This window comes from Nannospalax galili, unplaced genomic scaffold (genome assembly GCF_000622305.1).
Source record: "Nannospalax galili isolate Female #2095 unplaced genomic scaffold, S.galili_v1.0 scaffold242, whole genome shotgun sequence".
Taxonomy (NCBI): Eukaryota; Metazoa; Chordata; class Mammalia; order Rodentia; family Spalacidae; genus Nannospalax; species Nannospalax galili.
Window position 1 is genome coordinate 2318127 of NW_008348081.1, and position 27253 is coordinate 2345379.

Here is a 27253-nt window from a genome sequence, read left to right on the forward strand (position 1 = left end):
GATGGCAGAGTATGGAGGCTCTAGTGGGAGAGGAAGGCTGTCTACCTGATGAGTTTGTATACATGCTCAGATGCCGAGGAGCTCAGAAGGTGGGCGACTACGACCAGCAATAGTCATTTATATAGAGTTTAGAAATGCATGTGAAAACGTCTCAATGTCAATTGCTTTGGAAGGAATTCTTCTGTATGAAAAAAAAAAATAAGTATCTTCTTGAAGTCCCTCAAATTAAGGTAAAGAATAAGAACAAATCATTCTGGAAGAACGCAAAGGAAAATAGCTTTAGATACTTAAGTGACAATAGAATTTATTCTCATAATTGTTTTAATAGCTTTTGTATAATCCTCATCACTATTATGAGATATTAATTGTATTTATCAAATCTGTAATCATTATGCCAAAACATCTGAATTACTGTAACATTTTTTATATTGTTAAAACTGTAACTTTAATTGTAAAAACAAATTTAAAATAAAAATAAAACTGTAACTTTAATTGTAAAATAAATAAATAAATAAAATTTAATGTCATTGGATACATTTAAAAAAAAAAATGCTGCCACATCACTGTCTCTTATGAAAATAAAAATAAAACTGTAACTTTAATTGTAAAATAAATAAATAAATAAAATTTAATGTCATTGGATACATTTAAAAAAAAAAATGCTGCCACATCACTGTCTCTTGTGGCTGCCCTCTTCTGTGCTGAGGCCTCAAGTTTGTGCTGGCTCCACCCACTCCATCAATGCCTCCACACACACCTTCCCTCCCTCTGCCCCATGACACCGCTGTTCAACAGGTTTGTGCTGGCCTGAAAAAAATTCAACCATCAGATTTTATCTCACACACAAAAAAAAAAAAAACAACTAAGAGCTAAGAAAAGCAGCAGTACACTCATTTCAAAGAAACACAAACTAAGTAATGTCCTCAAAATGCCCTACTGGGTAAGAGGCAGGGCTTGGAGAAGAGTCAGCCCGGTTCCACTCTGCTTCTCCTTGTCAACTGACTTCAGGACAAAAAGAAACTAAAACGAACATGTCTGTTTTCTGGAGTAGCGTCTTCTTCGTTGTCTCTGGTCAGCATCTCTTTTTAAGAAATGTATATAAAAGGTCACAAATAATTGTTATTTGGTAAGGTATATTAAAGAGAACTATCACAGCAAGCCCACTTAGAAACCAATCCTGTTCACTAATGACATTCCAAATATATATCTCTCCTAAACAGTATAGGTCAGCGTATTCTTAGCACTGGTTATTTCACTTAGGAAAATGATTTGTTGTTGTGCTGGTAGTTTTAAGAAAAATGAAGATGCCCTTTTGCATATACTAGAGAAGAGCTTATCTTAGCTGTAAAACATCTAAGAGGATAAATACCCACCTGAGGTATTACATTGCTTTTCCCCTTAGACACTCACATATTTTGGAATACATTATTTTCCTATTTATTTGGTATTATGAGGTATTTAGCATTCTGGCCTTAAGTTACCTGTCATAATCAGCTGCCCCTTCAGTTGTAAATAACCCCAAATGTTCCCAATTACTCTAGAAATGTTGCCTAGGGGAAAACCAGTGCCACACTGCATGGCTTGCATGCTACAGTACACACCACATTTCATTAAATGCAATCTGAAAGGGCAGTGAGGTTTGCTGTGGTACTAGAATACATCCCTTCATGTACTGAAGATTTTTCACAAATGACAGGCAAGTTCTGATAACATGTATTTAATGTTTCAAAATTTAAAGGTTACCACACATGGAAACCATGACAGTGAATGTTTGCTTACAATTCTGAAACACACATTGATGATGCTACGTGGAATGACCGAGGTAGTTTCATGTTTTAGCTCAGAAATGTGATCTCTTATCAGCATACATGAAACACAGCACTTTACTGCTCTATCCCTGATACAACAGCCCATGAAAGCAAGAACACAAGCTATGGGAAGACAGAGGAAAAGATGTGGCGTGCACAATACACAATGTTTCTGGGGAATAGATGAAGGTGTATTGTTAAAACCTCTAAAGTGAACTTTTAAGAAGTTGATAAGCACAAAAACTGAGTACCTACATTCATTTCAACAGATTTGGATGGTTTGATTTAATCCTTACAACAAACTCATGAGATAGGCTTATGATTAGGTAAACTCATTTATAAAAAGTTTAAAGTGGAAGAGCTGCAGCAGTATCAGTACTGAAAGCACACTCTTAAGTATTTACTTAAAGTCTTCATGTTTCAGAGGAGGCTTATATAAGTACAAATGGCACAAAAAAAGTTCATGTATGACAATTTATAGTCAGATGAATTTTCATCTACATAAGAATGTACCATCTAGATTTTAAAGAGCCTCATAGAAGCCTTGGGATAACTTATTCTAGTTCTTACCCAGTCAGCATAAAAGCAACTGCTCTTCTGACAACTAACACACAGATTAGCTTTTGCCTAGTTTTTGAACATCAATAAATTAAATATGACAGCTGATACATTTTTGTGTCTGGTTTCACTTGACATGTTAGACATTGTCTTCACTGCTGCATGTAAAAACTATTTACTGCTGTGCATGTCGCACTAGTTTAATATACTACCCTTTAATTATGTATTCTACTGGAGATGGACACTTGAGTGGTTCCTAGTGTGGGCTATTAAGAACAATGCTTCCAGTATTACTGTTCACTCCATTTGCATATCATTCACATGTACAGGGTATATCCTTATCCACTGGAAACATAGGATCATGGACCATGAGTGTGATCATCATTATCACCTACCTTCAACCTTTACAAAGGATGAACCAGCCCACATCAGCTAGTGAAATTCTGCATGATAACAAAGCTATTGATTTTGGTGAGTGTACAACAACACTTGATCACAGTTCTTTTACAAAACCCATTAACATTGGATTCCTTTTCACACTGCTGCTTGATTGAAGAACTGTTTTACAGAATGTGCCTAACCTTAATAAGCCTTTCTCATTATTTCCTTGGCTGCCTGTCTTTTTCTGATCTGGAAGATTTGGATACAAGTGTTTGTAAAACATATCACAAGTATCTTCTCCAACATATGCCTTCTCTAAATCCCCAGAAACCAAGAGCTAAAATAAATTTTCCCTCCGTCAAGATGCATGTTAGGTATTGGGGGCACAACAACACAAAAGTAACTGATATAGAGAAGCAGTAACAAGAATGGAGTCACTTCTGTGACTACACTTGACCATGTTATTCTTAGGCTTTTGGAGCTTGTCTACAGAAAGAATGCAGAACTCTGAAGATCCGAGGAAAAGCACTTGGAGGGTGAAACCTCCTACTGAAAGTGCCAAGGCATAAAAGTGAAAGCTCTTTTCAAAGACTTTGCTTCATAAAAGAGCAGCAGAGGTACCTACTTAAACAGAATCCCCCAGTGAAGTATTTCCCTTGTAGTGTTGCACAAGCACTACTGCAACCAGGTGCAGAGGAGCTTAGTTGCTTCTCCATAGGGCAGAAGTTGGCACTGTCTTTGTGCTACTAGTTTTGCAGGTGAGTAGAATGCAAGATTTACAGAACTGGGGAAGTTTGCACCAGGATTTCTGAGAAAAGCCTGTGAGGTCAGGTACTGTGTAGTAAAGACATACTCAAGGTAGGGAGCCCCTAAGTCAATGTATGAAGACTACAGGGTGGCAGCATAAGCTGGATTGGAGAACCCAGGACGCTGGAGATGCCAGTAATGTGACACACTGGTCAAAGAAAGTTGTAGGCACCAAGCAGGGCTGGCCCAAGGGAGAAAGAACACATGACTGCGTACATCAAGGTCACAGTATGAAGACGCCCAAGGCAGCTGCAGTTCAGATGATGCCATGAGGGACATGGAGCTATAGGATTTGATGGTAGCCTACTCACTTGTGGTCTTTTCCTCCCATTCTCCCCTTTCGGAATGGGGTTTACACTGTGACACTGTATTCTGCAATTACATAATCTTTTTTTTCTTTGTTTAATTTTACCAAAGTACACTGCTGAAAGATTCTACTGAGAATCAAGGACACTGTATAAGAACTTTTTTTTTTTTTTTTTTGGTCTTTTTGAGACAGGGTCTCCCTGTATCCCCAGCTGTCCTAGAACTCACTATGTAGACCAGGCTGGCCTTGAACTCACAGAGATCCACCTGCCTCTGCCTCCTGAGTGCTGGGATTAAAGGTGTGCACCACCACGCCCAGCATGAGATACTGGGAACTCAAGTTGGGCTAGATGCATTTTGCATTAGATGGCCATTTGTGTGTCAGGGTGGATTGTTAACAGTTGCAATTTAAAATGTCCTCCATAGATTCATGTTTTCTCCTCTGGAGGGGCTATATTGCCTTCGGCATGTGGGGGCTGACTGGCAGATATAGGTCAAAATGGGTGGGCCTCTGAAGGGCAGACTCTGCTTCTTGTACTCCATCTCATGTGCCCATTGTCACGGATGGAAATATCCTGAAAGCTGAACCAGAATACATCTTTCTCCCTTAAGATAATTCTGTCAAGTATTTTGATCACGGCAATTACAGGCTACACACTGAAATTCTGATTCATGAAGTGAAAGGATACTGAGCACTGCTTTCAGAACCCAATACCTAGTTCATGGCACAGGATGGGAACACTTCTAAAACAAGATTGATTATGGGGTGAAAACTGCTAAAGGTTTAGTGGTATTTTTGAGGGTGTATCATTATATAATTTGCTTAAAATTTTTACATTTTCCAAAATAAAGCAGAAAAAGGGAAACTAAAGCATATCTTCAAAATCTTTTGTAAGACTCAGTAGCCTTATTAAACTTCCAGGGGAGTACTTGGCTATGCTGACCCATATTTCTTTCCCATCAAAAGAAAAAGGATGATAACAAGAACAGTTGTGTGAACTTGGGAGCTGTTACTGATGTAAATTTTCCTACTAATTTAGTAACACATAAATTCTAGGTGTTTTTTAAATTCACTTTTAATTTTGTAGCAAAGATTTCTTACCACTCTAATACAATGTTATAATTCTTAATGCTATTTTAATTAACCTGAAATAGTTTAAATTTACCATTGATGAGACACTGGGGCTAAACTGTTCAATTTTTTTTTCTGTGTCTCCTATTATTGTCACAATAATTTACACACTAATTAGCTTGTGTGCATATACTTATTGTGGCAGATACAATAATATTAAGATGCCAACACCAAAGCAGGGTTTACCCTATATTTATAAAATGCTTTATGCCTATGTATGTATAGAAGTAGTAAACTGGAAAGTGTGCTTTATGAAGAGTATCTATACTTACTAAAGGATAATCATAATTTCATTAAGAGGGATAGTGTTCACTGTATTGATAGACAGAAAATACACTTACCACTTGTCCATTGTGAGGGTTCTTATGAGCATATGGAGGTCCACGGATATGATTCCACATCTGGCCAGACGTCATAGCAAAGACTATACACTGAAAACCAGGGTACAATATTTCAATATTTAAGCCAGAGAATTCCAGAATAATTCATTTTAAAAGTAATGGTCACCATTAAACTACCATTTAAAAATCATGTAGTAGCTCCTTCAGAAAAAAAAGAAACATAAAAAAATTCAATTACTATGGGATCTTGGGCAAATTACTTATTTTAGCTGCATTTTATGAGGCCATGAAACTTGGTTACCAATTCTGAGAGATACGCTGGTGGCTAAATGAGACAGCACTATGTTACGCATCCTGCAAGTGACAAACTGATAGCACTTGCCAAATGGAAGCAGTCAAGAGCACAGATGAGACAAGATATAGTGATAAAAAGCATGATAAAAATTTGAATCTTCTAAATGACATTTCCACAGTAAGTTTGGATTACTGAATGTCTCTATTCTTAGGTTACCATGACTGTATGTACCTAACTGCTTTCAGTAAGGCACCTAGCAGTATGTCTAGAAGATCTGTGGAGATGGCGCACACCACAAAGGGACAGTCCCAGGAATTAACTCCTAGAGATTAGTTTCTATGCCTGTTGGATCTATAAGGGAAAATGTAATTGGAAAAGTAGTCTGGAAGATACAATGCATTAATTAGAGTGAGTAGCTTAATGAACTAGAAGTCATAATTCAGTCACTGTAACTTATGGATATGCAAGTTCCATTTGAACATTGTTTTTAGATCAATGAACCTGACACATCTAGACTGAAACAGTAACCAGAGCATTCTAGGTCCTGTAACTAGTCCAGTCACTCTTCACTTTGGTTGCCTGGAAGGTTCTGGTAACTATCTGTTTCAACTACGGTTAAAGAGAAGAATGAACAACAATCCAAATAATCTAGATTTGTACATTATTTAAAGAGAAGACACAACGAGGAAAAGCAGAAGGGGACAAGTTCTTGGAGGATATATCCACACACAGGATGAATGTGGATTATGTTCTGTGGCTGCTTCAGAGCCAGAGAGTCACCAGAAAGTGACAATGGCTAAACAGAATGCTCTTGTCACCTAGTTGAGAATAACTTTGAAATTAGTTTTTAAAGAAGCCACACTTGACTTCAGCAAACTTAACAGAGACTTCAAGTCAGGAATTTGTGAAATATTTGTATTTAAACTTAGAAGATATATTAGAATTTCAAGCCTACCATAAGCAGAGAGAATGCTTAGCAATTTTTAAAATACTATTTTAAATGTGGTTATGTGAAAAAAATAAATTCTAAATTTAATTTACATAATTATTTCAACGAATTTAGAGATTCTAGTGAGTTGATTATTTGTGCTAAAAGACATACTGTTTCAGGTAGAATATATCTGAAAAATTCCAGGAAGAGATATATGCAGTAAATTAGTACAATTATAGTAGAACACATGACCTTTTTTCCTTTAACAGATACCCAACAATACTAGTTTTATCTGTTTAGAGCGAAACTTTTGTGTTAATTAAAAGAGGAACTGAAAGTGCTACAATGTATTTCTTAGGATAAGTAAGGGGACATCCGCATTGCTAATGAGACTGAGTTACTAGAATAAGGGGAACACCCCTGATGACAAGGCCAGGGAGAACTGCTGGAGCACTGTTACAGAATAAGTGAGATGGTAAGATGCAGCACAGAGGATGACATGCCATTCTTAGGAGCAGAAACAATTCAACTACAACAGCATTCAAAGACAACAGGAGATTCATTTATGAACCCGAGGAGAACAAGGGAGTCTGTACACCTGCATCAGATAGAAACAGATACACAATCACTATCAACAGTATATTTAGGTGACAGATCATAATCATTTTTCTAGTATGTGTAATTTTCTCAGTGAGATAAATTTTCTTAAGGTTTCCACATTATTAAAGTTATAGTCAAACATCTGAAAATATTTTTTATACCTAGATCACTTCAAAATTATGAATGATACTGAGCCCATGATCAGGTCTTATGACGTGATATATCAATAAAGAAACAAATGTAAAATATGTTTTGCCAATACTTAAAGAGAAAATAATTCGCTTTAAAAATAAGTAGCAAAATTAAGCAACAATTTACTGTAGATCCTTAAATAATTATGATGGTATGTTACTGAAATTTATTTTTTTAATTTTAGTTTATTATTTATTCATGTGTTCAGGAATTGGTTTTTAAAAAAAGTGCAGGCTTATGGAAGGGATGAGTGCTCACTCATATGAGGCGGTGACAGACGTACTCACACAGGGAATTCTGCTACTCACAGAGCTGTGGCAATTTTCACAAGAGATAAGAAAGTCCTGAACTAACACAAATTTCTTAAATGCAAGGCATACAGGATTGGTTAAGGGTCATTTTCTTAAAGTGCGACAAATGTTTCTTCTTTGATTTTGACAAATGAAATGTCACCATTTTAGTACACTTTTTTAATTTGCAAATTTCAATTATTCCAACTAGTATAACTGGAATTAAGCCTTTATTTAAGTAATATCTTTATACAAAAAGGCATGCTTCACGGGGTCAGAGATCCATGACTTATAACAAAGTGAACACACTTCACAAATCAAATACAAATACAATGCTACTAGGAAGACAAGAGTCCTGTGTCTCATCCTAATGCCTACCCTCCAAAGACAAGGACATTTTCTTGAAAATGCTGCATTACATAATGGTGTAGGCTCTCCTTCAGTAGATACATTGAACCACTGCTCAGGGGGAGGATTTAAATTCACACAGCCCATAGCAGTGTCACTGATAGTGATCCTGGGTTTAACATGTGTACCTGTGTTTTCACTTTAGATATTCTGGTGGAAGCATCATAGTGTCAAATTGCAATTTTAGTTTTTTCAGTGCCTTGGTGAAAAATGAATTTGAATGCATTTTGAATGTTTAATGAAATTTGGACATCAACGAAATGTACCCAAGTCTTCTGCCTTCTTTTAATCTGATTATGTACCTTATTTTTAACTGTATTGTTGAATTTCTTTATATTTGTAAATCCAGGTTCTTTGTTAAATATATACACAGCAAATAATATTTAGTAAACTGGTTGGTAGCTTTCTTTTATTTTTCTTAATGGTATCTTTTATTAAAGAGAAGTTGTTAAGTTTAATGTAGCTCAAAGTTTCTTCTATCATGGTTATTTCATCTTTTGTTTACAATATAAACAAGATCAAAAGTCATTCTCACAATGGAATCCTTCTTTCAAAAGCATTAATAGTGGGGCTGCAGACAAAGCTCAGCAGTTAAGAACACTGGCTACTCTTAAAAGAGGAGACAGGTTTGGTACCCAGCACTCACATGGTACCTCTAACAACCTTCCAAGTGCTCTGATGACCTCCTCTGTCCTCTGCAAGGACTTCACACATGGATGCACTTACATGCTGGCAAAATACTCATATGCATAAAATACAAATAAATAAAGCGAACAATCACAGAGAAAGCTTCTATATAAATTAAAGTTACAACGTTTTGTTAAGATTAGGAAGGGAGAGAAAAGCCCCTTCTTACCTTATGTGAAAGCAGTAGCTATGAATGATTGTTCTAAAGAATTATAATTATGTATAACGCTGGGGCTGAAAATATGGCTCAGTGGTTAAGACCACTGGCTACTCTTGCAGAGGACCCAGGTTTGATCCCCAGCACCCACATGACAGCTAACAACCATCTGTAACTCTGGTTTCAGGGGATCGGATGCCCTCTTCTGATCTATGAGGACATTACATGACCCAGGTGTACCTACACACATGCAGGCAATACACTCAGACACACAGAATTATAAAAAAATTAAAAATTATGTACAAAAAAGTATGTATAATACCTAAGCACCATTCATGAATGTGAAAATTGTTTAAGAATTTATTCTAATCTTCAGCTTTTAAGCGTCTCATAAAGTTTAAGTACTTAAATTGATACAATGTCTTTGAGGCAGGAGAAACATTAGGGTGTGTGAAGTCTCCTCCTAAAACAGCTCCTCAGCCTTAAGGAGGCAGAAAACAGCTTCTACCCTACTGTGATTTACTGTGAGAAGAGGGCTGGGTTATTACATTTTTAATGATGTTTTATCTTCTATGTTTTAAACTGAAGATCCTTAGGATGTTTTCTATGTTTAAAATGAATGTTCCTACTCACCAGACTAATACTGTCTAGGTTAAAGTGACAGTAATTGATGAAGAGCTACAGATTACCAGAAGCTCTGCATTGTGGGCCACAAAATATACTACTTAACCCATTTCGATAGTTCAAGTAATACTGCTTTTTGGAAAACTATAATTTTTGTATTTACCCTACATTACCTGAAATTATATACTATAATTCAATACTTTATTTAACCATTCTACTTTAAAAATAAAATAAATCATGTCAGATTTCTATCCTCCAGAATCCCCCAAGTAAATACAGGAAGAAGGAAGTGCAATGAGAATTAATGACACATATGTTGTTCCATGGAACATTATCACCTTCTGTGAAAGGAAAGTACTTATGAGGTATTTTTCCTGCTCAAGCACAAGATATACTCACAGGTGACCCTATACCCTTTAAATTTCACTTACAACACAGGAGTCCTGAATTACGCATATTTTGATATCTGCATATTTCACTTCCACTTGGCTAGGAAGTTAAAATCTTTCTATTCTACACCTAAAGAACTATGAATAACTTCCTCCTCACTGTAATACATAATCTATTCTTATTCTATGACTTAGCTACCAACAAGAACAACAACAAAAAAAAATTACAAGGCTGGGGCTGGAGAGACTGCTCAGCGGTTAAGAGCACTGACTGCTCTTGCAGAGAACCGGGGCTCAATTCCCAGAACCGTCCAGTTCCAGGGGAATCCGAAGCCCTCTTCTGACCTCCACAGCACGGCACGACACTGGTGCACTCACTTACATGTGGGCAATACACTCATATATATCAAATAAAGGTAATAAATAAAAAATTATTTTTTTTTAAATTACAAGGCTTAGAACACAGTCTAAGGGTCCTAAGGTTTCTAACCCAGAGCTAAGGATCATGAAACTGGAATGATGGGTTTTAATGTCAACTTGGCAAAGATTAGAGTCAGCTGAGTAGGGAGCCTCAATGGAGCAATTATCATCATTGCCTTAACTGACTTGGAAAGAGTTCCACCTCAAGTGTAGGCTTAGGAACTCAGCCTTAGCCCATATCATGTAAGCCAATCTAATAAATCTCCTTTCACTATACACTCAAATAACAAATAAATAAATAAAAAATAAAATAAAATAAATGGTTCCTTTATGGATAAGTTTGGTGGCCATAAGGATGACAGGGTGGTGGAATGACACAGAAACTGTCAATAAGATTCCAATTACATGTTTGATCTTTGTGTAAATGATTTAGTTTATACAGGCTATCAACAGACAATGGGCACTGAGTTTTTCTCTGTTAAAGAAAAGCAAGGATATAGAAACATATGCAAAACATAATTTTTTAAATCAACAATTTATCATTAGTATTGTAAACTGTATTGTGTGAAAACATGTCTGCTCTCTGCACCTGTTACTTACTTTTAAAATGCTGCCACGGGGGAGTAGGTTCACCTGTCAAGGTTGCTTTGTCAAGTTCATGTTTGTGAATGCTAGAATGTATTCTGCTATGCAAAGTTAATTAGCTTTCAAGGAGTCAAAGATAAACACAACAAAAATCTCCAAGCTGCAGCTGAGGAATCAAGAAATTGATATGCTGCTAGAGTAACATGCATCAAACCAGCATTCCTCTATGCAGTTCTTGCTGTCATAACAGGTCCCAGATCCACTGAACTAAATACCCAACATAAAAGAGATGGCCTGGGTTTACAGAAACCAGGCTTTGTGAAGGGAACACAGAACTTAGGCATTCAGGATCAAATCTCAGTTCAATCAAGTATCTAGTTGTGTGAAGTGCAACAAGTAGACTTTAACTGCATCTGTTTCCCTGTAAAATAAGAATAATATAAGATCCTCTGCATAATTACTGTAATGGATATACATAATACTCCAAAGAACAGAAATTCAATAAATTTGTAACGCTGATTATCACTGCCTTTTGATAGAATAATTGAAGGCTCCTCTTGGAAGAATTTTTAAAAATTATTAGCATTTTTGGTAGACTGAAAGAGTGACAAGAATTGTTATGGTACTGCTTAAATATTAATGAGTTAATTTTCCAACAACAGTTTGAAATAAAAACTGTATTTTTACAAAAACTTTCAGCAGCTTCATGGAAACAATCTGCAATCAGCCTAGACAAAACCTAGCCTGCACTGGACATGATTAAGCTCATCCAATGTTCATTTACTACAGAACAAACTACTGCATTTAAACACCATCAAGGGTAAGAAAATAAAAATTTCCTAATAAGTCTTGCCTTCATTACTCATCAAAATTCAAATTCTATTCTGGTTTTATTGACTGGAAAGGCACAGAGACACTCTTCAGTCACCTAAGCTCTGTTACTGTAGAAGACGTCACTGCTTTAAGTTGACCACTGACTGCTCTCCTTTCAGCCTTCCTGTCACTCCCAAGTCAGTTTGAACTCCCTGAACTACCTGGTGAAAATACAAAGGGAAGGATGAAGGGTTCCTGCAAGAGGCAAACAGGCTGAGATTTAGTTATGAAGTAGCTCACCATATGATCCATATTCTATTGTGTGTCACTTTAATATTCTATCAACAGTTGAGACATCTCTTATTAGATGGACTTTTCCCACATTTCATATTACTTGTAAGAATGAACAGTTTCCACTGCTAACAACTCCACAGATACACATATATCACTCTGTGATACATTCAGCCTCCTTGCACATCACTCGTGCTTTCTCCTGAATTTCTAGAATTATTTTTCAGTACCATATATTTTCTTCCTATTATAACAGAGATTATATTTTAACTGTATATTTAAATTGTGTAATATATAAGGAACCTATTATTTTTGGTTACTGACCATGCCACAGAATTATATCATCAGTCCTCCACAGATATATCACGTTAATAATAAATTTTCTTTTCCTTCACTGTTTTTCTTCCCAATATTGCTTTCTGATTTGCCACATGACTGATTCCATGAGTACAATGAAGAACGGTGAAGAAAATATTAAGCAGCATTATAATTTACACTACAAAAATATTTACTATAGACTTTGATGGATGCCCATTGGCTAATTTAAGAATGTTCACATTAATCATTTTATTAACCTTTTAATATTGTGACATTTTAATTTATGTGGCATCTAATCATACAATCATAAGCTTACTTCTCTCCTAAACAATTAGTGTGATGTTTTACAATCAACTGAACTGCCCCCAATGCTTAGCCTTCCCTATGACGTACTATTTTATGTTTTTCTAAATGAATATTTTTATTGAATTTTTGTGCATTTCATGCAATGTATCTTAATCATATTTAGATCCCCTCCCCCATGGATATCCGCATACCTTCCTCCACGGGGCTTCATGCGTTATGTCAACAATGTTAAGGCATATCAGGTCAAGTTTTTATACTCAGATGTCCCTCATTTCAAGTTCATGTCTACTCAGCCTATCTAGAGTCACTCCCTTAAAAATGATCAACTCTCCCTCACCCAGCAGTACTCAGGTGCCAAGAGTTCTTTGGCTAAGGTTGGTGCCTCCTGCCCAATCCTCAGCTTATGCTGGGTTTTTGTCTGATTTAGTTTGCATGGGTCTTGCACATGCTGTCACCACTGTTGCAAGTTCATCTGAGCAAGTTCCCAGAGGCCTGAAAGTCTCTGTTTCCCTATGTCCATGGACCAACCTTGAGTCTTTTAATCTTTCTGCCTCCTCTTCTGCAATGGTCATTGAGTCATGGGGGCTGGGGGTGAGGTTTAATAATGGAATCCTATCCAAGGACACACACTCTATAGTCTCTTATTCTTTACACTTTGGCCAGTTGTGATCTTCTGTGTGCTTTGCCCTGCTTCACAAGGAAGGTTCGCCAGTAAGAGTTGAGAGATGTATTAGTATTCTCTCTACCTTCTGTTTCACTATGTTCTATGCATCTTGGGTGCAGAGGATCCGTTGTGGATATGTCACATAGGGCTATGCATCTCTTAGATACTTACTCTCTGTCTGTGACCAGTTGGAGAACTCTGTATTAGCTTCCATCTATTGCAAAAAACTACCCCACGCTTACTCTTCCCTATGACATACTACTTGTTATTTCATGTCTTTTATTTTAAATTCAAGTGCTAAAAATGGTTGGCAATACTTTGCTCAAAATTTTCCTTGCACCTTCATGAGCAAGGTTTGGCGTGTACCATGACACCTACTCCTAAGTTTTGGCCTTCCCTAATTCTCACATTTGTCCCTCTGAACATTCTTGGTAGCTGTAACATTTATTATCCATAACGGAATGAGTGCTATAATTCCCATAAAGAAATGCACATTTCTGTTTTTTTCTTTTTCTGAATATAATGTCCTTATTTACAAATCATTTTATAGTAGAAATGTGCTCATATGGCTACAACATTCATTGACAAAATCTGTACTGTTCCTATTTAAATAAAGTTCACTTTTTCTTAAATAGCTAAAAGCAAGACACTACTCTGAGATAGGATCAAATTTCAAAGCTTGAAAGCTCATTTTTTGGTTATAAAGAAATCTACTATTTCATGAAAATTCAACACCTCAACATAACCGTATATCCTTTGTCATAACCTAACCAGGTTCAAGTTGGATTATACCCTACATTTAAACTCACATGATTTCTCTCATTAAATCAGAGATAAGACTGCTTAACTTTCCAGATCAGAGTCTACCATATTCAGAGGGATATGGTTAGATCAAAATTAGGAAAGCATCAACATTGCAAAAATAATAAAATGACAGGAAATAATAGACACGTTTTCCAATAATAACATTCCTCAATTTATTGCCTTCATGAAGCACATCTGCTTGACAAAGAAAAGCAGTCTTACGTAAAGGATGGAAAAAGACACAAGAAAATGTCCCTAGAAAGAAAGCAGGAGTATCTATACTAATATCTGACTAACTAGACTTCAAAACAAATTTAAAAGAGATAAAGAAGGGCACCTCATATTCATAAAAGTAAAAATCCATCAGGATCATATAACAATTCTAAATAAATGCACCATGTTGGTAGTTTTTGTCTACTTGACATAAACTGGAGTCACCAGGGAAGATGAAACCTTAACTGAGGAATTTTTTCAATCAGATTGGCATGTAACCTAGTCTAGGAGGCAATTTCTCAACTGACAGTTGATGCAGAAGGGCCCAGCCCACATGGGTGACGTCATCCCTAGGCAGGTGGGCCTGGCTTGAATAAGAAAGCCAGGAAGCAGCTGTCTTCCATAATCTCAGCTTCAGTTCCTACTTATAGCTTCCTGCCTTGAGTTCAAGCCTTGTCTTCACCCAATGATGAATTATGACATTCGAGTTTTATGCTGAAATAAACTCGTTCCTAGAACACATGCTAAAAATATTTTTAAAAGAAGACTGTCTCTTTAGCAATTAGTCCTGGGAAAAGTGGAGATCCACAAGTAGAAGAGTGAAACTAGATGCATATCTCTTATCCTCTATAAAAATCAATTAAAATGGATCAAAGTCCTTAATTTAAGACAGGAAACTGAAAACGTTAAAAGCACACAGAATACACTTCAAGACCTGCTTATGTATAATACTATAAATTTACATATGGGACTAGATAAATTTTAAAAGATTTCCACAGGAAAGGAAGCAATTAAAGGAATAGACAGCATTATGGGAAAAACCTCTGGCAGCTACAAATTTAATAATACCCTGACTACCTAAAGAACTCAAAAAAATAAATATAAACCATCCTAATTAATAAATGGACAAAGGAAATGCACAGTTCTCCAAAGATAAGTACAAATGGCCAATAACATGAAAATTTATTTCACATACTTAATCATCAGCAAAATACAAATTAAAACTACAATGAAATTCTACATCACCCCAGTCAGAATGGCTACCATTAAGAAAACAAAACACAACAAATGCTAGCATGGACTGGGGACAGGAACCCTATTTAATACTGGTGGGAGTGTAAACTCTTTCAGCCTCTGTGGCGATCAGTTTAGAAGTGGTTCAAAATTGAACTACTACTGAAAACAGAAGCACTAGATGATCCAGTAAGAAGAGTCCAGGGCATGCACCCAAAGGATTCTGAATCAACAGGCATGCACACTTGTACATCCATATTCAGTGAAGCTCTATTTACATTAGTTTATCTATAGAATTGGGCTACACAGCCACCAGCGATGAATGGAAAAAGAAAATGTAGTCTACACAATAGAGTCGTATTCATTCATAAAGGAGAACAGAACCATGGCATTACAGGAAAATGGCTACAACTGGAGATTATCATATTAAGTGTAATAACAAAATGAGAAAGACAAATATCTCCTCTGTACATACTAGACTCTATAATGATTATATATATACATGACATGAATTAGAAACAAAATTTTCTGTGGAAAGGAAAGAGGCTAGAGAGAGGAAGGAATGGAAGGGAAAGGGGGTGAATCTATTTTCAAATTACGTTAAATACTTGCATGAAAAATGTCACTATGAAATCAACCACCACATAAATACACACAAAATGTTAGAAACAAATGCAGAAACTAACTCCTACTGGTAGGAAACATGGCAGAGAACCTATATTACATTGATTTTTAACATTTGTCGTCCTCATGATGAATTTAAAGATCATATATCCTTTTTTATTTGTTGCAATTTTTATTATGCAGTAAGATGGTTTTGATCATAAAGGTCTAATATACTCTCATCTCCAAAGAAAAAATTTTAAAAGTCCTTTGAAACCAAACAGACCTTCCAAAGGCATCAGTCAGTCCGTTGTAAAAAATATTAACACTCTGTCATTTTCACACAAGAGATTTCTGTCAGTTGTCAATCTGCTGTCACTATAGAATTACAGCCTCATTTCAGTTATCAGTGCCTGCTGTATGCTTTGGGAAACAAAGCTTTGCTGCTTGAACTTTATGATTTGGTTCCAGAGGCAGAAGAACAAAGCTTTGAAAAGCAGAAGGCACACATTCTTCTCTAAAATGCTAAAAGGACAGGATAGCATCTACCTGCAATTTTGGGGTTATTATAGATTAAACTGAATATTAAACTATTTTATCTGGCAAGAAATTAGTATTAGCGGTCCTTCTGTGCTTGATTCAACAAATTTCCCCCCGCCCCATGCCTGGAATGGAGGTTTTATTCTTCCAAAACAGAGACCTTGCCAGGTGTTAGGTAAAAGCAGGTATTTCAACATACTTGATACTGATGACTTTGCCATTAACAAAAATTCAGGCTTTCCAGGACTGTTAGGTTTTCTACTTTATCAATCTGATATATTTCTGATATTTCAGTCATCACCACATTATTTCATGTGACTTTCCTATAAACTATTTTAGATACTTTAACATTTTAAAATTATTTATTTAATAACCACATAATGAGAAGAAGCATTTCATTACAACAGCACTGACATATTCAACAATTTCCAGAGGTAAGATGCATCTCTTTCAATACTGGCTATAAATTTTTAGGTTTACAGTTGAATTAATAGTTATACAATACTGTACTCAGTATAAACCTTATAAGACACAAATTTGAATGCGGTTTTAACCTTTAAAGAAGATCTCCATTTCATAACTAAAATATACTGTTTCATACAGAAAAACTCATTTTAATGCAAATAACAGTTAGATATTTGAACATGAGTCTCTAATCTCTACATATCTGATTACTACTAGTCACAGAAGGATTACTTTCTGAGATCCTTGGCATGTGAGCATGGATATAAAGTCAACAGGTAGATTTCTTTCTTTAATGATTTTCATTGTAGGGATCTTTAGTGTCTTTGGTCAGATTTACTTCAAGATAGATTTCAATGGTAATGTTTTTCTCATCTACTAATTAAAATGAAGCAAATTTTTATGCTTCTTCCTCAAATATCTTATTTTTTATCTTATTTTTTATTTATTGATTTTTATGTATTTCATAAAGAAAATCCCAAAGTAACATTCATCTATATGCCCACATCCCAAGTGGCACCCTCCCATGCCCCTCCCCCTTGCTGGAACCCATATATTCTGTAATACCTGTTACTGTCCACTGTGTTGTCAGTGCCTCCTGTCATTCCCCAGTGCTTATACATTCCCTGAGAACAGCAGCCTCTCTATAGTTCCTTGTTTTAGGAAAATCAGCTCTTTCTCATCTAGCAGGAAGCAGTTCCCAATATTCCTTTAGATAAGATTGGGGTCTGCTGTTCATTTTCCCAGGTCTATGCTGGATTACTATCTGGACTCTCTTGGGCCACCCTGGCCAACAACTCAAAGGAAGATATCTCCTGTCTGTCATTGTTTCTTTTTATGTAGCCTGTGGACTCTTAAAGAATTAAACTGATCCCTTTAATCTTTGGTTATACTTTCCTTTTGGGTATATAAGACCATGTTGTTGGCCCATATAAACCAAATTATATTTACTCGTGAGGTTGTTTAAGGATCTGTCCCTCAGGGGTCACATGGGCTTAGGAGGAACCCCTGGCCACTTTCCTCTGCCAGTTCCATCTATGTGACGATAAGTCAAAGGTCCTGCTAGATGATGGTTGGCTTCACTTGGAAGCATGGAAGAAATGTTTCCTCTGTGTTGACCCTCCTCTTTGTAGACTGGACCCTGGTTCAAGTCCATTTGGTGGGGTCTCTATGGCCTCCTTGATCAAGAGGGCAGGTGACTCACCACAGTTACAGGACATTTTAAGAGATGCTCTAGAGTCTCCTGGAACTCAGTCAACCTTGGAGGACAAGGAGCAAAAACTGTCTTTAAGTCCCTCTGACCAAATTAGTATAGGTTCAAAGTATGGCTGTTAAACATCCAGGAAGGTTAGTTTCACCAGTCTGGTACTTTTAATTACCATGTGCTATGTAGATAAAGCTTGCGCAAAGACCAAAGTTTCTCACATAAGCCTTGACTAGACATATACTATGTTCCTTGAACTAGTTGTATGTATACTTTGTCAGTAGGTTGTTGGACTAATATGGTTCTCTTTGGTTATTTTTAAAACTAGGCATTATTTATCTCTTGCACTGTCTAACCATTCGACCATGGTTTCCCCATTGAAAGTGGCCCCATTTCCCCCCTTTCTCCCTTAGTAATACCTTTCTCCTATGGTCGTACTCTCTTGAGTTGCCTTCTTTCCCTTTATCCCTAAGGTTCCTTGTATAACCCTCCCTCCCCCCTCCCCTTAAAGTAACCACATTTTTAGCCATATCTCCCGTATTAATGCCTGTTTCCTACTGTTCTTCTTTTCAGATACTTTTTCTTTTACCTCCCTGGCTCCTTTTCTTTATCCTGTTTCCTATAGTTATGTCTGGATACATATTCACCTGTAAGGATTTGGTGCTAGGATCCATATATGAGGGAAAACATACATTGTTTGTTTTTCTGAGTCTCTGTTACTTTACTTAGTATAACAGTTTCTAGTTCCATCCATTTACCTACAAATTTCATGATTTCATCTTTCTTTACTTGTGAGTAAAACTCCATCATATAGATGAACCACAATTTCATTATCCACTCCACAGCTGAGGAACACATGTTGCTTCCATCTCTTAGCTATTGTGAAAAGATCAGCAACAAACATGGATGTACAGGTGTCTCTGCAATACGATGAGTTCTTTGGGAAAAGCCTTTTTGTAAGAGACATTTCCAGAATGAGCCTACAAGCTGCAGACTTGAAGAAAATATTTATAGAAAACTGGAAATAGATTGACATCTTAAGCCATAGAAGGAACTGTTAAAGCTCAGCAATGAGAAGAAGAAAACAGACTCAGTAAAAACTGGGAAAATATGTGAAAAAACACCTGACCAAGAAAGCACCAAGACGGCATGCAATCATATGATGATGATCATTCATACAAACAGACTGAAAAATAAGGATCATTATCATTTATATGCTAGAGAGGATAAAAATCAAAACACCTTCTTTGTGATAAAAGCAAAATTTCTCTTTATTAAAAATTTTGTTTGCTGTCCTTTTTTTAATTGTCAAAATGATACTTCCAAAAATAATCAGAAATTTTAAAGAGGTAATGCAGAAATTTTAAAGAGGTAATCATAAATACACTATAGGCCTTCCACACAATGATTTTATTAAGTATCACCTTCTAGTTTAAAAAAAAAAAAAGAGCTCTCCATACTGCTTTCCATAGGGGATGAACAAGTTTGCAATCCCACCAGCACCGGATGAGCATTCCCCTTTCCCCACATCCTCACCAACATTTGGTATCATTTGTTCTCTTGATCTTAACCAGTCTTACTGGGATAAGATGAAATCTTTAAGCAGTTTTATTTGCATTTCCCTAATTACAAATGATGTTGAACATCTTTTAAGATGCTTCTTAGCCATCTTTATTTCTTCTTTTGAGAACTCTCAGTTCAGCTCCTTGGCCCATCTTTTAATTGGGTTACCTCCTTTCTTGATTCACTGTTTTTTGATTTCTTCATACATTCTGGATGTTAAACCTCTGTCAGATGTGTTGCTGGTGAAGATATTCTCCCATTCTGTGGGTTTTCTCTTCACTTCCTTGGTTGCTTCTTTTGAAGTACAGAAGCTTTTTAGTTTAGTAAGGTCCCATGTGTTGAATCTTAACCTTGTTTCCTGAGCAACTGGTGTCTGGTTTAGAAAATCCTTTCCTACACCTATATCTTGTAGGTTATTGCAAATGTTTTCTTCTAACAGTTTCAGAGTTTCAGACTTTACATTGTAAGGTCTTTGATCCATTTTGAGTTCACTTTTGTGCAAGGTGAAAGATAGGGATTTAGTTTCATTCTTCTACAGGTGAAGATACAGTTTTGCTAGCACCATCTGCTGAAAATGCTGTCTTTGGTCCAGCACAATTTGCTGAACATGCTGTCTTTGGCTCAGCACCATTTGCTGAACATGCTGTTCTTGGTCCCTTTGTCAAATATCAGGTGGCTGAAATTGCATGTACTCATATTTGGGTCTTCAATATTATTCCACTGATCCTTGTGTCTATTTTTGTACCAGTACCATGTTGTTTTTATGACTATAGCTCTGTAATACAGTTTAAAACCTGATATAGTAATCCCCCCCAGCATTGTTGTTAGTGTTCAGGGTTACTTTGGCCATCCAAGATCTTTTATGCATCCATACGAATCTTGGGATTTTTTTTTCCAATTCTGTAAAGAATATCATTGGGATTTTGGTTGGCATTGAATTGAATCTATTAATGGCTTTTAGCAGGATGGTCATTTTCACAATATTAATTCTTTCAATCCATGAGCATGGGACGTCCCTCCATCTTCTGATGTTGTGTTCTGAGGGTTACTTTTTCTCTCCGTGGGGCAGGGCCTGCTGCAGGGGAGTTGACCACAGCAGGAGGAGCATTGGGGCAACCTCAGACAGAAGCAGCAGGGCAGAAAAAACAGCCCCTGTGGACACGAAAGGGAGGCAAGACCGCAGGTGGGTGAAAGCTAAGGGAGACTGTAGGGGGGCCGCGGAAGCAATCTGGAACTGCTGGCCACTGAGACACAGAGCGGAACAGGGCACTGTGTGTTCACCTGTTTGTGGACACTGGGTGTTCACCTTTGTAAGTTACCCTATTTCCCCTACCCAGGATATAAACTATGAAAAATTCAGATAAAGATGCGTTATGTGGTTTGTCTACTAGCACCAGGAGCAAGGGACCCTAAAAGAACTCAGGCAACAGATGTCTTCCTCAATCTCACACTTTAAAGATTTAAAAATGTCGTTGTAGAGGTCTTTAATTATTCCAAGATATTTTATCCTTTTGCAGCTATTGTGAAAGGGGGTGTTGCCATGTACTCTTTTTCTGATTGCTTGTTATTAGTATATGCAAACTATGGACTTTTACAGATTTTGTGACCTGCCACTTTACTGAACATGTTAATCATTTCTAAGAGTTTCTGGTGGAACATTTGGCATCTCTTAGATAATAATACCACATCATCTGCAAAAAAAAAGGGATAAATTGATTGCTTCTTTTACGATTATTCCTCCTTTAATTTCCTTCTCTTGTCTTATTGCTCTTGGAAGAGTGCCAAGAACTGTGTTAAAAAGGAGAGGAGATAGTGGACAGCCTTGTCTGGTTCTTCATTTTAATGGGAATGCTTCCAGTTTTTCTCCATTTAGAATGATGTTGGCTGTGGGTTTCTAGTATATAGCTTTAATTATGTTGAGGTACATTCCCTCCAGTCCAGTTTGCTCTAGGACTTTGAATGTTGAATTTGTCAAAGGCCTTCTCTGCATCTATTGAGATGACAATGTGATTCTTGTCTTTCCGTCCATTTATATGATTTATGACATTTATTGACTTACATGTATTGGACCATCCCTGCATCTCTGGAATAAAGCTGTCTTGATCACGTTGGATGATCTTTTTGATGTGTGTATGTATATGGTTTGCAAGTATATTGTTGAGAATTTTTGCATCTATATTCATTAAGGATATGGGTTTACAGTTTTGTTTTTTTGGTTGTATCTTTACCTGGCTTTGGTATTAGAGTGATGTTGGGTTCTCCCTCCATTTCCATCTTTTTGAATAAGTTGGATGTATTGGCTGTAGATCTTCTTTAAATTAGATGTAGATCTTCTTTAAATGTCTGGTAGAATTCTGCTGTATATCCATCTGGTTCTGGGCTTTTTTTAGTAGGGAGGTTTTGTATTACTGTTTCAATTTCCTTATGTGTTATGGGTCTGTTTAAGCTGTTGATCTCTTCTTGATTTAGTTTTGGTTTCCCATGCTTTTAGATATCCATTCATTTCTTTTTGGTGTTCAAATTTGGTAGAGTATAGGTTTTTATAGTATTCCTTTATAATGTTCTGATCTCTTTGGTGTCTGTGGTGATGTTTCCCCTTTCATATCTGATATTGTTGATTTGGAGGTGCTTTCTGTCTTTTGTTTAACTGGCTAAGGAGTCTGTCAATCTTGTTTATCCTTTCAAAGATCCAGTTCTTGGATTCATTGATTGTTTGTACTGTATTCTTTATTTCTATTTCTGCTCTGATATTTGTTATTTCTTGTTTGCTGGGTTTGTGTGCATTTGTTGTTGCTTTTCAAGTGTCTGGAGTTGCAATGTTGTCATTTATTTGTATTCTTTCTGATTTTTTAATGAATGCACTTACACCTAGAAACATCCCTCTAATGACAGCTTTCAATGTGTCCCAGAGGTTTTGTTGTGTTGTATTGTCCTTTTCATTTAGTTCCAGGAATTGTTTTATTTCTATCTTAATTTTTCTTTTGACCCATTCATCATTCAGCAGTGTGTTGTTTAATCTCCATGTGTTCATGTAGTTATTAGGGTTTCTTCTGGTGTTGATTTTAAGCTTTATTGCATTGTGGTCAGATTCAATGCATGGAATTATGTCAATCTTTTTGTATTTTTTGAGGCTTGTTTTGTGTCCTAGTAGGTGGTTGATTTTGGAGAAAGTTCCATGGGGTGCTGAATAGAAAGTATATTCTTTGGTGTTTGGGTAGAATATTTGGTAGATGTCTGTTAGGCCCGTTTGATGTATGGTACTGTTTAATTCAGATGTCTATCTCTTAATTCTCTGTCCTGTTGACCTACCTAATGGAGACAATGGGGAATTGAAGTCTCCAACTATTAATGAGTTGGGATTAATCTGGATCTTTGACTCCTGTAGTACTGTTTTTATGAAGTTGTGTACACCAGAGTATGCTGAATATATGTTAATTACTGTAATATATTCTTTGTCGATTGTTCCTTTGATGAGAATGAAGTGTCCCCTTTATCTCTTGTGATTAGTTTAGTTTGAAGTCTATTTTGTCAGATATTAGAATTGCAATGCCTGCATTTTTCTTAGTAGCATTCACTTGGTACATTTTTTTTTTACCCTTTCATCTTAAGGTAGTGCCTGTCCTTGAAAGTGAGACTAGTTTCTTGTAGATAACAAAAATATGGGTTTTGTTTCTTGATCCATTTAACCAACCAGTATGTGTCTATTAACTAGGGAGTTCAGTCCATTGATATTTAAAGTTATTAATGAAAGATGTGTACTGATTCCTGTTATTTTTATTTCTGTTACCACTCTTGGTGTAGCTGTATATTTCCATAGTTATACCTTCATTAAGTTTCTTTCTGTAACCCCTTGGATACAGTCATTACTTTCTTCAGCTCTTTGCATTGCTTCAAGGACTCTCTGAAGGTCTGGTTTTGTGGACATGAATTCTTTCAGCCTATTTATGTCATGGAAGATTTTTCTTTCCCCTTCTACTGTAATAGAAATTTTGGCTGGGTAAAGTAATCTGGGTTGGCATCTGTGGTGATTTAGAACTGTGAGTACTTTGGTCCAAGCTCTTCTGGCTTTCATACTTTGCTCTGAAAAGTCAGCTGTAATTCTGATGGGTTTTCCTTTATATGTGACTTTTCTTTGGCAGCTTTCATTATTCTCTCTTTGTTCTGTACATTTAGTGTTTGTACTATAATGTACTGTGGAGAGTTTCTTTTCTGGTCCTGTCTTTTTGATGTTCTATATGCTTCTTGTACTTGTATGGACAGATCTTTCTTTAATTTTAGGAAATTTTCTTCTACAATCCTATTGAAGATCTGGTCCATACCATTATGCTGAGATTGTTCTCCTTCCCATATGCCTATGAATCATAAGTTTGGTCTTTTTATGGTGTCACAAAATGGCTGTATATTCCATTCTTGTGTTTTCTTAAATTTTTCATAATCTTTGCTTGAGTGGTCTAGTTCATCCACTTTGTCTTCCAGTCTTGATACTCTGTTTTCCATTTAATTCATCCTATTGGTGAGGCTTTCTCCTGTCGTTTCTATTTGGCTTACTGAGTTTTTCACTTCCTTCTTTATTTCAGCCTGATAGTTCTTCAATATATCTAGTTCTTTTCTGAATTCATTCAGCAGTTTATCCCTATCTTCTTTCAGGTCTTTCTTTGTGTGTTCTTTAAGTTCACTGAATTCTTTTATCATGCTTATAATTCTTCTTTTGAATTCCACGTTCGACTTTATCTTTAGGGTGTTTTCATTGTGTTCTACTACAGGACCATTGATACTTGGTGCCAATATATTATTTGGGTTTTTCATATTTTAACATTTTTGCTGTGACTTTGACATGTGGATTTCTTTCATAGTTTCTGAATATTGTGTGAGACCCAAGCCTTCTTTTGTTGAGTTTAGGTCTGCTTTTTGTAAACTTTGTGTGCCTTTGTGGTTTACTTTTTGGGCATGAAATGCTGGTTGGTCTAGGCTTCAGGTTCTCTCTTTTGATATGCTATTGGAGTGGCCAAATTGCTTTCATCTTGCTGCTTAGGATTTCCCACCAAGGCTCAAGTCAGATAAGGATCAGATGCTCTCAGGCTTTCTCCTAAGGACTGGATCCCTCCAGGAAAGATGCTGGTCCCATGAAGATGGGGGGCTGGGCTACCCAGAGATGCAAAGGGAGGTGGGGATGGGAAGAGGCCCCGGGGGCTCCTGGGGACTAGAGGATTTAGGTTAGTCTGGATGCAAAGGATCAGGAAGCAGTGGGGAGTCTGGGCCAAGAGGTCAGTCCAGAGGTCTGGAGTGCCAAGACAAGAAATGGGCCAGTGCCCCTGCTAGGGGGAGAGAAGGGGTGGGGGAGCTTGGAGGGTGCATGAGGCTGGGGGGAGTCAAGGGCAGTGGTCGCCTGCCATAGCTGCTGGGCCCAGGAAGCTGCAGGGCTGGGCTGACCAGAGATGCAAAGGGAGTTGGGGATGGAAAGAGGCTCTGGGGGCTAATGGAGAGTAGAGGGAGGGATTGGGTTGGTCTGGATGCAAAGGATCAGGAGGCAGTGGGGAGTATGGGCCAAGAGGTCAGTCCACGGTTCTAGGGTGCCAAGACAAGAAATGTGCTGGTGCCCCTGCTAGGAGGAGAAATGGGGTGGGGGAGCTGGGAGGGTAAATGAGGCTGGGGGGGTGGGGTCAAGGCACAGTGGGTGACACCAAACTTACCCAGGAAAGCTCAAAGATCAGATTTTCTAAATGTCCCATATGAGTCTAAAAGAATGTACAATTTTTCTCCACTGAGTTTAAGTCATATGCTAATTTATATAAAAAGACACTAACCTATGACACACAGCACACTGCTGTTCCATTTCTTTCGTTGTCTTTTAACAGGTCCATCTTTCTGATAGAATTACATTAACATTTTTCATGATGAACTGTTTTTCTGATTTTCTACTTACAATTTATCCAGTTCATCCTTAGTATATTTCAAGCAATTTTCAAAGATATATGCTTTTTGCTATCCCAGTAATATATTTTTGGCAGACACTGAACAGTTACCTGTTTGTGTTGAGAGGTCATTTATAATTCATTGTAGCTTATTTCAATAAACAATGTATGAGCATTTACTGCAGACCTGGCTACATTCTTGATCTAAGAATTTATTCAACCTGTATAACTCAACTTTGTACACTGATCAACATATCCCTATTTTCCCCAAACCCTAGCATCTATCAACTGCTAGTCTCCTCTTTTGTGCTATGAGTTAAAAATTTAAATGCTCTACACATAAGATCAGATAATATTGGTCTTTCCATATCTGGCTTATTTGGATAAGCATAATGCATTATAGATTTATTCATGTTTCTGCAAATGTCATCTATGTAGGGAAAGATACTCCATTGTGTGCACATACCCAAATATCTTTAGTCATCTATTTATAGATATTTAATGCCACATTTAATTAATATGGCTAAGCTGTAATGAAGATGGAACTGCCAATATCTTCAGCATATGGACCTCACTTCAACTGGATGTATTCTCCTAGCTGTATTTTTAATTTTTTGAGGAAGCCATATATTATCATCTGATGGCTACACCAATTCACTTTATCAGCAATGGTCTACAGGAGTTTCCTTTTCTCTCCATCTTCACCAAAACCTGCTTTGTCTTTTGACTAACAGACTTTTTAAAAGGTGAAGGAAGATATCTAATGATTAGCAATGTTGAGTAACATTTCTTATCAACAGTCACATTTTATGCATTCTTTGAAAAAAAAAGTCTGCTCAAATCTCTTGGCAGTTTTAATATCTGGGCATCAGATGTTCTGCTGTTGCACCATGTTATCTATGTTTCAGATATTAATTTCACCTCTTCTCAGTTATTATGATACGCAAGTATTTTTATCTGTTCCATAGGCTGTGTCCTCACTCCACTAACTGTTGGACACAAGCCTTTTAGTTTAACATGGTCTCAGTGGTTTTTTTATTTTGCTGATAGAGCTTTCACATATCCAAAATCAAACTGTCCTGATTGATGTCATGAAACTTCTTGCCTGCATTTTCTACCACTTGCTTTACACTTCCAGGTGTTATATTAAGTACTTCGTGAATTTAGAGTTTTAAAGGACAGAGTATGAAATGGTCTGATTTCATTATTTTACTTGTGAGATCCCGTTTTCTCAATGCTGTCTGTTGAAGACTTTCTCCACTCTGCATTCTTGGTGCTCTTACTGAAGATCATTTCACCATATAGATATGGATTTATTTCTAGATTCTCTAGTCCATTCTCTTCTTTCACCTGCTTTAGTGCTGGTAGCCTATTCTTTTTATTGTTTTAACTTTGAAATGTTTTGAAATTAGCAAGAATGATGCCTCCAAGTTTTGTTCTTTTTGCCTAATCTTGTAGTTTCATAAAACTTTAGCTATTATTCCATTTCTATGAAAGATGCTATTGGGATTTAAAATAAGAATTACTCTGAATCTGCATATTAACAGTTCATTTACCTTTTAGTTTTAGTTAGTTTTCCAAGTAAAGTTTAATTCTTTGGTTATATTTATTTATAACGTATGTTTAGTCATTTGG

General features: G+C 36.6%; 1 protein-coding gene across 1 annotated transcript in view; it reads right to left on the reverse strand.

Moving 5' to 3' along the window:
* Tusc3 (tumor suppressor candidate 3) overlaps positions 1-27253 on the reverse strand; it is a gene marked incomplete in the record, with an annotated part of 221011 nt that overhangs the window by 80158 nt on the left and 113600 nt on the right. Inside the window, 1 exon segment of the mRNA XM_017800973.2 lies at positions 5334-5423. Within this exon segment, the coding sequence (XP_017656462.2) occupies positions 5334-5423 (90 nt within the window).